Genomic DNA, 12,734 nt, shown 5'->3' on the forward strand with positions numbered 1-12,734 from the left:
CTAACCACAGGCCCCAAAGTGCCCTAGTTACTGACCCAGGGTAAGCACGCATTAATCAGGTGGTCCAGACTTGAGACAAGGAAAATGAGTGGAAGGGTTAAAAGGATAATCTTTATTAAGGAACTTTATACACTTAACTCTAACAGTAACTCATCAGCCCATACCCTTATCGTTAGTTTACATATGAGGAAACTAAAGCCAGAGAGGATATTTGACGAAGTTGCACAACCAGAAAAACACTTCTAGGTATCATTTTATCTGAGACAAAGTCTCACTGCATAGCCTAGGCTGGCCTATATGTTTTTTTTTTTTAATGAACCAAGTGCATTTTTAAAATTATGAAATAGGATAAGAACATAAGACATTCCTTTACCCAGAAGTTGCCACTGTTAATATTGATCCTATCTTTTTAGGACCACAAATATACACATATTTGGGGTGGTTGTTATTTTAAATAAAACCAAGGTATCCCAAATGTAAGGGAGCTTACTCTGTACCAGAACTATTTTAAATGCCTTGTTTATGCTAATTTCAATCTCATAAACACCCTCTGTGCTTTTTTTCACAAGTCCTGCATTTTCATCTATTGTTAGGACTCTGAAACAGATGGTGTTAACCACCCACTCATCCCATTAATCACAACGTTAGGACTTTCTCAGAGCAGGCAATGAGTATATAATGAAAGATGAAAAAAGGGTTAGCTGTGAGTGAAGAGCATCTGGCCAGCATTTCACTGTCCCCACTGAGATCTGCACAGCCCTTATACTAGTTGTTAGTCAGCAGCCAAGCCTCACTTTGCTTATCGCAGTGACAAAGGCTAAATCGTTTCAGCTATGATTTGCATAGCTTGGCTACCTTTGTTTGAGACATAGTTCATACGCTATGGGGCTGTTTAAGCCAAGAGCAAAGCCTTCCATCAACATTGATGTACCCTGTCCTGTGTCTCTGATTACAGAAACAGGCCTCCGTGGCTGCTGAGAACAGTGTCATCTGCAGCTTCCTGCACTACATGGAGAAGGGTGGGAAAGGATGGCACAAGGCATGGTTTGTGGTTCCTGAGAATGAACCCTTGGTGCTGTACATCTATGGAGCCCCTCAGGTGTGCATCCCACTCCTTCAGGTTTTTCTAGCCACCTAATAAAGCTGGGCTGCCCCTCTCCAGTATGCCTTGTCCTTCAAGGACAGGGTGAGCCTACTAGCAAAGGGGAAAATTAAAACCCCTATCCTTATGTGACAGAGTAGGTAGGTAGAAGAGTTTGGGGGCCAAGGTATGGGGAAAATGAGGGTGAGGTGGGAAGTCTGGCTTTCTGGAGAAAACAAGAGTAGAAACAGGCATCTCTAGGTCTGACACTAAGTAGAACAGAATAGGCAGACAGAGGAACTAGCCAAAGGACTGAATCTATAATAGTAAAAACTAGCAGTTGATTTGGGCATGGGAGGAGATAGCCATGTAAACTAGCCTGCCTTCTATTCCCAGTTCAGACATCTTCCTGTTCATTACAGTGAAGGCAGTGTTCTTCAGCAGAGGGAAACAGCAGAACAGAACAAATTTGTTTGACTAGGCAGAGGATACTGTCTAGCCCCTAGATGACACTAGCTCTCTGTCCCCTCTCTCCAGGATGTGAAAGCCCAGCGCAGCCTGCCCCTCATTGGCTTTGAGGTGGGGCCTCCTGAGGCAGGGGAGCGGCCAGACAGAAGGCATGTCTTCAAGATCACACAAAGCCACCTAAGCTGGTACTTCAGCCCAGAGACAGAAGAACTCCAGCGGCGCTGGATGGCTGTGCTTGGCAGGGCGGGCCGTGGGGACACATTCTGCCCAGGGCCCACACTGTCTGAGGACAAGGAGATGGAGGAGACATCAGTGGCAGCCTCAGGAGCCACTGCTGAACCCCCTGAAGCCTCCCAGACCCGAGACAAGACCTAGAGGGTTTGGGGGTAACTGGGAGTTCCTGCCCCACACTCCAGCTGCCCATGTCCAATTGGGGGCTCCAGCCCACTCCCAATGCAGTCAATACTTGAATTCCCATCAAGGGCACTTTCAATCCCGAATGCTGGGTCTTGGGTTTTTTAATTCATCTTTTCACAAAATGTGGGCTTTTTAAAAAAAATTATTCCTACATTGATGTTAATTTTTAAATCCCTGTTCCCAGGGAGGGCAGGAGCTAATTGCTAGACTCACTTGAATTAGTGTGTTTCCTCCAAGTACCCCTACAGCTCCTACATCCACCCAATTCCCCACAAAAGTACCAGAGGCAGAAGACCTGGATTCAAGTGCCAGTTCTGCTACTGACCCTGGGACCCCTGCCCCCACTTTCCTCTTCAGCCAGTGTCTTCACATGTATGACTTTACATGGGGTGGTGACTAGACCCTTCTTGCCTTTCCCATGGCTTATAGCTTCTACCTAGCCCCAAAGCAATCCAGTATTTTATCGTCCAGATCCATGGCAGGGCCACTGGGCAGGACGGGAATGGGGGAGGGGGGAGGACAATGGATACTGTTTTTTAAAGAAAAATACAGTTTATTTCAGGCGTACAGTAACTTTCAGAGCACTGCTATGGTCCGTCCGTTTGTCCAAAGTCCCAGGCTACTAAGGGAGATGGAAAGATGCAGAAACTACTCTTAACGAATTTTGAAGCTCAGCTCTTGGAAAGCTGACTCCAAGGCTAAATCACGGATTAAACAAGAAAGTGTTATGTAATTAAGGTCTTAAGCCTCATCCCTGGACTTTTAAACAGCCCAACTTTCCCAAGTTCACCACTTAGTTGAATCCTTCAAACTCTCAAGGGTATTCAAGTGGGGAACATTCCCAGGAGTATGCAAATTCTGGCCAGGGTGAGGGTTGCTCTGTGGGAGGCTAGGGTGGGGACATTGGGGAATGTAGAGATGACTACAATATCCCTCTCTCTTCCAACTGTATGTTTATCTCATGATTGCCAATCCAGCCAGCCTACCACTGTGGAATTCCAGTCCTTTCAACAAATGTACCTGCCTACTTTCCACAAGCCTGGTCTCCAACCACATCCACACTTATGACCCATCTTCACATTCACTGCACTATGCTGGGAAACCTGCTCTCATCTCTCATGTGGTACCTTTAAAATTCAAGGGACTGGAATAGGTCCCATAAACCCCATAACCAAGGACTCTAGGGCTTTTCTTCCCCTGAAGGGAAGGGCAGGGGAACAAAGAAGGGATACAGTTTCCAGAACAAAGGTGTATAGCCCCCCTCCACAAAACAGCTCCTATAAGTCTCTCGTAACACCTAACAAACAAGGGCCCAAAACATGTACTGCCCTGCTCATTTCTTTCTCCGGACAATGGTCCAACCGTCTTCAACTATATCCTCTTCCTTAATAGTCTGGGGGTCTGGATCAGAGGGTTGAGGCTGGGGGCAGACCTCATCAGTTGTGGCCCCATCATTAGTAGCTGTCACCTGGAAGGAAAATACAAGAGAAATCACTAAGTACATTACCCAGGCTCTACTCCCAAGTTTTCCATGACTATGTGAGCTATCCTTGAAAATACCACCACCATCTACAACCCTGTGAATCTAGCCACTCTTCCAGAAAATTAAAAACATTTGGGAATCCCCCCCTCCCCCCAGTACAGGCACCTCTTTTACCTCCATTTCTTCCACACTGTCCACATCATCTTCAGCCACATCAGTTTCTGTGGCTGTCTTAACTGGGGTAGCCGCAACTTTGCACTTTTGTTGGTTGATGTGAGAAGTCATCTCCTGAAGAGCAGCCTCATCACCCTTCTGGAAGTGGTGGAACATGGTCTGTAGCTGCTGGCTTACCTACCAAGGAAATATAAAACCAGCTTAGATTTTTCAGACAATCTACCATAAACCAGCCTGTTTACAGCAGAGTAAGGGGTGGGGGTTGGAATTTACAGGACTCTTTTTTTCCCCTAAGAAGTTCATCCAAGCAGCTGGGCACAGTAGTGGATGCAGATAAATGAGACACCTCATAGGCAGGAGAATTTTGAGGTCAGCTTGGCCTCATAGTAACAAACTGTCAATGAAACAACAGCTGAGAGTGCTGATGCATCTTTAATCCCAGCACTCAGTAGGCAGAGGCAAGCAGATCTCTGAGATGAAGGCCAGGCCTGGTCTACATGACAAGTTCTAGGACAGCCAAGGATATATAATAAAACCCTGTCTCAAGAAAAAAACAACAAAATTCAATTAAACAACCACAATTCAAGGGCTTGGGTGAGGGTGTGAAGCCTTGAATGAGGGCCTCCCGGAAGAGAAGGTACTAGAATTGACTATGTGGCACACAGCTGCAATCCCAGTACTTGGGAGGCCGAGGCATACTGATGCTATGAATTTGAGGTTGGCTGGGCTACACAGTACATTTCAGGCTAGCCATGCTGGAGAGTAAAACACTGTCCCAAAAAAATAAAGGGACTGAAGATGCAGAATGAAAGATGATCTCACCAGGGTGACCAGTGTTAATCAGAATAGGATTGAATTTTTGATCCAACTCTGCTTGTGGGCTATGGGGAAAATACCTGGTTGAGAATGATCTAAAGAGAGAAATATAAAGGTAATGTTTGAAAATGCAATAGGGAATGTTGTCTACACCTCAAGAAAAGAATGACCACAAAAATCTTGTCCTGAACAGACAGTAAGGAGAAAGCAGGCTGGCAGCTGTCTCCTTAAGCTCACCTGGGGCAGACTCCCATCTTCCACAACTGTATCAAACTCAGTGGTCATCAGCTCCCCAAGAAAATCTTCTATCTCTTCCAGCTCCAAGTCAGCTAAATAGGAAAGGACAGAACACTTTAGCCAAAGGCCAACTTTGCCAGCCCTGACCATTCAATACCTGCCTGCTATATCTGGTTGGTAGGTAAAGGTCCAGTAACCCTTTATTCACTAAAACATCCTTTTACTTGTCTTGTCTAACTGGCCTCAGCTCGAGGCGACCTTGAGCAAGCTGCTTCTCTCAGATCCTCCAATTTCTTATTTGTAAAGAGAGGCTAATGGAGCCTGCAGGGGGGATCTGTTGGGAGGCCTCATTTAACAATGCATGGCACAAGGGACATGAGATCCCTATTATTAATTTGCACCACTTTACAGCTGAAGTATTGAAATAATGGAGGCCCTTCACAACTGTGGTTCCACTAATACAGGAGTCCAGAGACTCAAGGGCAATGGGTAAGAAGAAATGGACATGGGACTTCATTGCTTTTTGGTGCCAGGGATCAACCCCAGGGTCAAGCACATGCTGGGCAAACAACCACTGAGCTATACCCTCAACTGGATGCACTACTTTCAAAAGGGAAATCATAACCTCAATACTGCCTTCAGACTTTGGAGCTCAGTTATCTTATGGGCCCATGGTCTGTCTTTACTAAATAAAAGATTAGCTTTCTTTTCCCTATATGCCTTCTCCCAGACATAACTCTTCCACACTTCTACTTTTACCTGCTGTTCAAATCTTACAGCCTCAAAATTTATCTTCCACTCAGGTTAATTATGGTCCAGATGTTAGACAGGTGCTTCAAGTCCCCATATCCAAAGCCAGGTTTATTATCCTGCCTTCCAAAGCTGCATCTCATCCTCCAAGGTTCCTCTATCCAATGACAGGCCACCATCATAAATCTCTTTTCCAAACCCCTTCTATGGACAAATCCTCTTTTCCCTGACCTTATTTTCTACACCAACTACTTTCTGAATTTTCTAGCTAGCAAACACCATCCTGTTACTTACCTTAGAATCTGCTCATGAATTTTATCACCTATTGTGAAATTTGCCTTTGGGAAATATTTTGCTGCGTTTCAAGGGTTGTTTTGTTTTTATAACAAGTATATAGCCCAGACTAGCATCAAACTCACCTTATAGTACAGGGTTAGCCTAGAATTCCTCCTGGTGATTGATGATCCTCCTGCCTTTACCTCCCTAGTGCTAAGATTACAGTCATGAATCACCATGCCTGGTTAAGGTGGCTCTAGGGGGGTTGAACCCAGGATCTCTTACGTTAGATAACTCTACCAGTTGCGTCAGATTCCCAGCTCAATTTTGCCGAGTTTTACAGGAGGATCTTCATAAAAAGCTAATGGAAAACAGAGTCAGGACGGATGGTACACACCTGTAACCCTGCACTCAGGAAAATGAGGGATGAGAAACAAATTCCATGGCAGCCTAGGCAATAGAAGGAGATACTGTCTTCAATTACTACTATTTCTTCTCCTTCTCCTTCTCCTTCTCCTTCTGGTACTACTACTACTACTACTACTGATAAAACAGCAGCTGGAGGAAAAAAGCTTATGTAATTTGACTGGAGAAACTTTTTCTTTATTGAACATCTAATGAGACAAGTCTTTTATAGCATGAATTTTACAGACACTGGCCTTGTATCTCTATAAGCAATGTCACAGAAGGCCTTTTATCTTTTACCCTTTACAGTTAGAGTATCTCTGCATACGCATACACACACACACACACACACACACACACACACACACCATTCTCTACTCTTCTATTCCCTTACTATAATGCACTTAACTCCTTGAGTGTGGGCTTTCTCATCTCTGCCTAGCTCCCCCTTTTCATTCCTTAAGCCTCACCCTAATCACCACTCTTAAGAAGGTTTCTTACTGGCCAGTGGTGGCACGCACACCTTTAATCCCAGCACTAGGGTGGCAGAGACAGGTAGATCTCTGAGTGTAAGGCCAGCCTAGTCAACAGAGAGAAGAGTTCTAGAACAGTCGGGGCTACACAGAGAAACCCTGTCTCAAAAAGGAAAAAAAAAAAACAAAACAAAAATGCTTCTAGTCAGGCTCAGATAACTGAAGAATTTTGAGCTCCTCTTTATCGTAAATTTGAGCTATTCATTTACTTACCTGAAATCACTCATTAAATTGTAAATGTTGAGCTGGAACTCTGCCTAATACAATCCACAAAACTAGGATGAAGAGGTTTTTTTTTTGTTGTTGTTGTTTTTTAAAAGCATGCAATACTCCTACTAAGTCCTCTTGTTCTCTTATACCCCACAAACACAAAATGGAGGTGTAGAACTTTGCTGTAGAAGTAGCCATATGTGGGTTACTGACACAGGCACTTAGAATGTGGCTGATCACAATTAAGTCATGCTAAGATGGGCTGGAGAGATGGATCAGAGGTTAAGACTGAGTTCAATTCCCAGCCACCACACGATGGTTCACAACCATCTGTAATGGGCTCCCTCTTCTGGGTTGTCTGAAGACAGTGTACCCACATACATGAAATAAATAAATCTTAAAAAAAGAAGAGGCTGGTCCTCTTTTAAAAAAGACAAATTTAGACTTTAAAATTACAGATTGTGAAAATTTAATACTAAAAGTGTGAAAAATGCTTAATTCTTATGACACACTTGGAAGAGGATTTTTGTTCTATTTATTTCATGTGTATGTTTTGCTTGCATGGATATCTGTGTACTATGTGTGTGTCTGGAGCCCAGAGAGGTCAGAAGATGCTATCAGATCCCTTGGAACTGGAGTCATAGATAGCTATGAGACACCATGTGGGTGCTGGGAACCAAACCCAGGTCCTCTGCAAGAATAAATGTTCTTAACTGCTGAGCCGTCATTCCAGCCCTAATTTACTTACTTGTTAATTACATGTATATGCACGTGTGTGCAGCCGAGGACCACTTTGGATCCTCTGGAGCTTGAGTTACAGGTGGTTGTGAGCTGCCAGACATGCATACTGGGAATCCAACTCAGGTCCTCTGGAAGAGCAAGAGGCACTTTTAATAGCTGAATATCTCTCCAGCCCCCTCTTTTATCATAAGGACAATTTTTGGGTATGAAGCTTGAGACTCTGAGCAATTCCCCTGTCTCAGTCTCCCTGGTGCTAGAATTACAAATATGACCCATATGCTAGGCCTTGGATACGAATTTAATAACACTATAATATCTGCTTCTTTCATTCATGTGTTCATTTGTGGTAGTGTGGGCAGTGTAGAGGGTCACATGTAGTAAGCAAGCACTTCCACTGAGCTATATCTCCAAGTCTTTATTTATTTATTTATTTATTTTATTATGAGACAAGGTCGTGGTGAAATTGTTCAGGCTAGTTTTGAACTCGAGGTCCCTTTGCTTCAGGAAAAAAATAATTATTTTATCAGAGGTACTGCTTTTAGTTTTGGTGGAGCCAGGGTTGGAAACCAGGGACATGAGCCGACTAGGAAAGTGCTCTACCACTGGGCTACACTCCTCACCCAATAATTTTAAAATTATATTTACTTGTGTAGGGAGAGCCAGAGGACACCTTAAGTGAGTCAGGTCTCTCCTTCCATGTGGTCCCAGCTACCCAATTAGGATCATTACGCTTGTCCGCCTTTGTCCAAAGAGCTGTCCGGCCCCGCCCCCCCCGCCCCCCCCCTCCCGCATCCAGCAAGATATGACTCAAATAATTCTTTTCGTCGGATCTTCCCAAAACCATTTTAGAAACTAGGAAAATGACTCTCTGGAACGCAAAATGTGTCCTCAATAACAGCATATTGAGCGTCATTGCCTCCAAAGCAGTCTAAAAACACAATTCTGATTCCCAAAGTCATGATTCATTCATCAAACGCGGGCTCTCTAGGCCGAGGATCGGCCACTCCACACTGCGACAGACAGACAGACAGCAACATCTCACACTCACCATTGGCGATGAAGTAATCCTCCACTGCACCCCCCAGCCACTCGGCCTTCTCCTGGCTGTGTACGCCCCCGAAGCCATTCTCCACAGCGATCTGTGAACACAGGCCCAAGCCAACCATGACAGCATGGAAACCAGAATGGCGTGGCCTGGCCTGGGAGTCTGTCGCGCTTACGCCGCCCAGCCATGGCTCTGGCGCCTCGCCTGGCCAGTTTCTATTTTGTCCCAGTCCTAATAGTGACCCCCGCCATGACCTCACTTACCTGTAAAGCTGGCCAAGCTTCCAGAGCAGCGCGTATGCCAGCTCCGAAGAGCACACGCAGGTCTTCCGCGGCGCCCGCCATCATCCGTTTAGATCACGTGACTCCCAGGAAGCCCAATCGCACGGCCGACCTTGCCAGGCAAAAGGAGCCAAAAGCCTATTCTCAAAAAAACCCGCAGTTTCGTTTTCTAATGATCTGGCAGCAAGACCTGAACAGTGGAAAATGCTGTCAGTGGTAGATGTTACCACTTGCCACAGTAAATCCTAATAATTAAAGGAGAACCTGGAGCAGAGTACTTAGGAAGCATAGCTGAAATAAAGAGGAAAGGAGAATAGAATAGAGAGAAGCGGGAAAAAAAACTATATTTGCGAGGCTCAGCAAGTAAAGTCAATTGCCTTCAAGCCTGAAGAACTGAGTTCAGTCCGTGAGTCCCACAGGATGGAACTGGAGGACTGACTTCTTTCTTTCTTTCTTTCTTTCTTTCTTTCTTTCATTTTTTTCTGTTTTATTTATTTATTTATTTATTTATTATTGGATATTTTATTTATTTACATTTCAGATGCCATCCCTGTCCCCATTTCCCTCCCTAGAAACCCCCTACCCCATCCCCCCTCCTCCTTTTTGCTTTTATACCATTTTAATTAGATGCAAGTATTAAAGTCAGTTCTAGGTTGAGGGTCTAGCAATACAAATGATGCAAAGAGTCAAGGAACAAGCAAGACAATAAACACAAATAGTCAAAGAACAAGCAAAGTAAACAAAGTTCCATGAACACACCTGTGATCACTGTTTCTAAGGGCTTATCAGGATGACCAAAATATCTGAGCCAACTTCCCTGTCCTAGCCCAGAGAACCAATTTCTCCAATTTTCCCTCACCTCCATATGTGTCATGGACATGCGCTAGCACAGACAATAAATAAGTAACTTAAAAAATTTAAAACTACATTTCAGATGGGCATTGGTGGCACATGTCTTTGATCCTAGCACTTGGGAGGCAAAGGCAGGAGGAGCTCTGTGAGTTTGAGGCCAGCCTGGTCTACAATGAGTTCTAGGACAGCCAGGACAGTTACTACAGAAAAATTCTGTCTCAAAAGACAAACAAGGAGGAGGAGGAGGAAGAGGAGGAGGAAGAAGAAGGAGAGGAAGATTTAAAATGCATTTTAAACAGCATCATAACAGCTATATAGAACACTACAGTCAACAGCAGCAGAATACACATTTTACTGTCATTAGTACAGTATTTGTTTTCTCTCTCACACCCTGAAACAACTGCTTTCTACAGACTTCCTGAGGAGGTACAGGTAAAGGAACTATTGATTCCTCCGATGGGAGGAGAAAGACCACTGACCCAAATCATCATGGCCAAATTAAATAAAGCAAGCAATTAATGAAAACAAGTCTTTAAATTCTTGTACACAGTCTGCCTCCCCCTAAAGTGGGGCTCAAGAGGTCAGCATTGCATGTGAGAAAATCAAGGTGTTTATAGTTCAGGGGTAAGGGGTTTCCAAATGGGGGAAAATAGGAAAGGTTACAGGAGCATAACATACAAAAGTATAACAAGTTAATCATAACAACCTCCTTGAACAAAGGACATGATTGTAAGGTAGTCATAAGGTAAGCGTAATAACAGGTGCTCAGAACAATGGTTTGAAAACAAAGGTAGGGTTGCAAGATGGTTACAAACAACTTTTGAAACAAAGGCATGGTTGCCATGTCCTGGAACAGGCAGTACAGAGCCATGCACCATGCCTGCCTGGATGCTGCCATGTTCCCATCTTGATGATAATGGACTGAACCTCTGAACTTGTAAGCCAGCCCTAATTAAATGTTGTCCTTTATAAGACGTGGTCATACGTCTGTTCACAGCAGAAAAACCCTAACTAAGACAGGTACCAAAGGGTAAAAAAGTCCCATAGCTTCTGAGAAGGCAAAGCCCAGAATGGAAGAAAATTGAGTGACTAGGAGTTAGACAGATTTCTGATACGCAGACAGGGAGGAAGAGATTCCATGACAGGGTAACAAAGATGATGAACTTCCAAGACAGAAGCTTGCTTCTTCGCCTTCATGGCTGGTTTCCTCCCCACCCTCCTGACCTGAGACAAAGGCCTGACAGCTAAGACCTTGTGGACTTTTTCTCCTGCCAGTAAGGTACCTGCTGATGGACTGGCTCAGCAAGTTCAAGGCCAAATAAGGACCTGTTGCTCAACAGTTGTGGGTCAATCAGCCATCTTTTCTTTCTTCAAACTGACCAACTCTAAATTAAGGGAAGAAAACTCTTCATGTCTCTGTCTCTGTCTCTCTCTCCTTATCCCTTATTCCCACCCCACACTCTTTCTGCTCTCTGGTGATTATGAACCACTCAGCAGGAATGCTGGGAACTCAGGTCCTCTGGAAGTGCAGCAAGTACTCTTAACCACTGAGTCAGCTCTGTGGCTCCTCATTTATTTTTAATTTTAAAAAATTCATTTATTTATTTTTGTATGCATGTTGTGGATGTATGTGTGGTGGTCTGAGGGTGGGGAGGGGATAGTGGAGTCTGATATCTTGTTATCTCCTTTGACCCTGTGGGTTCTCAAGATCAAACTCCTGTCATCAGGCTTATCAAGTGTCTTCACTTGTTGAGCTGGCTCACCAGGTCCCCCTTTTCCCCCTATAGACTATTGGATTCATCATTCTTCTCAGTCTAAAAAATTGTTTCTCCTATCTTATGGAGATCTGGCTTAGTGTACATAAACTCTTAAGCCTGTTTTTATTTTCTAATCATGGAAAGCCCCCCCCCCCACACACTTCAATTATGTTAGTTTTGCTGAGAATAGTCGCAAGGATTGGCAGCTGTGATCCTTCAGAACTTGACACACACCATCCCAAGTCCTACTGGCTTTTACATTTCTATGGAGAAATCAGCTATTGTTCTTTCTGATGAGTCTGTCTCTCTGTATAACATAGTATTTCTCCCTTGCATCTTTCAACCAATATACTATGCTTGTTTAATATAGCTAGTGTTTAAAATTATAATATGATGAGGACGTTTCTTTCTAGTCCTGTTTGTCTGTTTAGTATTCTGGACAGACATCTCTTTACCTAGATTTGTTTGTTTAAGGCAGGGTCTCACTTTAATCCAGAATGACCTGGAACTCATTCTGTAGCTTAACCTATCTTTGAACTGCCAGTGATTCTCTTGGACTTAGACCTCCCGAGTGCTGAAGTTATGCACATGACCCACCATAGCCAACTTCTTTCTCCATATTTGAAAATTTTCTGTTAAGATTGTATTGAAAACATTTTGACATTTGCTTTTTCATCAGTATTTCTCTTTTAAAAAGATTTACTTTTACTTTATGTGTATGATCGTTTCCCTGTGTGTATATACATACACATGTATACTGCCCTGCCAGAGGTCCTGAGTTCAATTCCCAGCAACCACATGGTGGCTCACAACCATCTGTAATGGGATCTGATGCTCTCTTCTGGGGTGCACGAAGACAGATTGCTCATATGCATAAAAATAAATAAATGATAAATATTTTTTTTACAAAATCTTTGTGTACACTTTTGTCAAATTCCCTATCATTGTGGGCCATGACTGTGGTTTGTAACTATTGGAGAGACCTCTTTCTCTTTAGCTTTTATCCTTGTGTTGAGGCTTGCATATTTGAAGTTAGATTGCTGGTTGTTTTTTGTTTTGGGGTTTTGGGTGGTATTTTGTTTGTTTTTCTTATTTAAGTCACATTTTGTTGTTCAGTGGAAATGTTTTTGTTATTCATGAAGGACTGGGTTGTAGTAGGGTTAAGGTGTAATTTTCCTCTTATACTGGTGTTGTTTAGCACACCAGGC

General features: G+C 43.7%; 2 protein-coding genes across 3 annotated transcripts in view; one reads left to right on the forward strand and one right to left on the reverse strand.

The window, feature by feature from the left end:
- Positions 1-2,539, forward strand: part of Fgd1 (FYVE, RhoGEF and PH domain containing 1) — a 41,811-nt gene extending 39,272 nt beyond the window's left edge. The window contains exons 17-18 of the mRNA XM_034484904.2: positions 956-1,099; positions 1,619-2,539. Coding sequence (XP_034340795.1) covers positions 956-1,099; positions 1,619-1,924 — 450 coding nt within the window. The 3' untranslated portion in view covers positions 1,925-2,539. The remainder of the gene's footprint in view (positions 1-955; positions 1,100-1,618) is intronic.
- On the reverse strand, positions 98-9,035 carry Tsr2 (TSR2 ribosome maturation factor). 2 transcript variants are annotated; one of them, XM_034484905.2, is made up of 5 exons: positions 8,900-9,035; positions 8,640-8,730; positions 4,677-4,768; positions 3,624-3,800; positions 98-3,434 (listed from the first exon to the last, which is right to left on the reverse strand). In XM_034484905.2, the coding sequence occupies exons 1-5, from the start codon at positions 8,981-8,983 to the stop codon at positions 3,300-3,302; spliced, it is 579 nt and encodes a 192-aa protein (XP_034340796.1). In that variant the 5' UTR covers positions 8,984-9,035; the 3' UTR covers positions 98-3,299. The 2 variants fall into 2 exon arrangements, with proteins under 2 accessions (XP_034340796.1, XP_076774577.1); XM_076918462.1 differs by lacking the exon at positions 8,640-8,730 and having other exon boundaries at positions 8,900-9,014.
- Positions 9,036-12,734: the final 3,699 nt, after the last annotated feature.

The sequence above is a fragment of the Arvicanthis niloticus genome, chromosome X, assembly GCF_011762505.2.
Source record: "Arvicanthis niloticus isolate mArvNil1 chromosome X, mArvNil1.pat.X, whole genome shotgun sequence".
NCBI lineage: Eukaryota > Metazoa > Chordata > Mammalia > Rodentia > Muridae > Arvicanthis > Arvicanthis niloticus.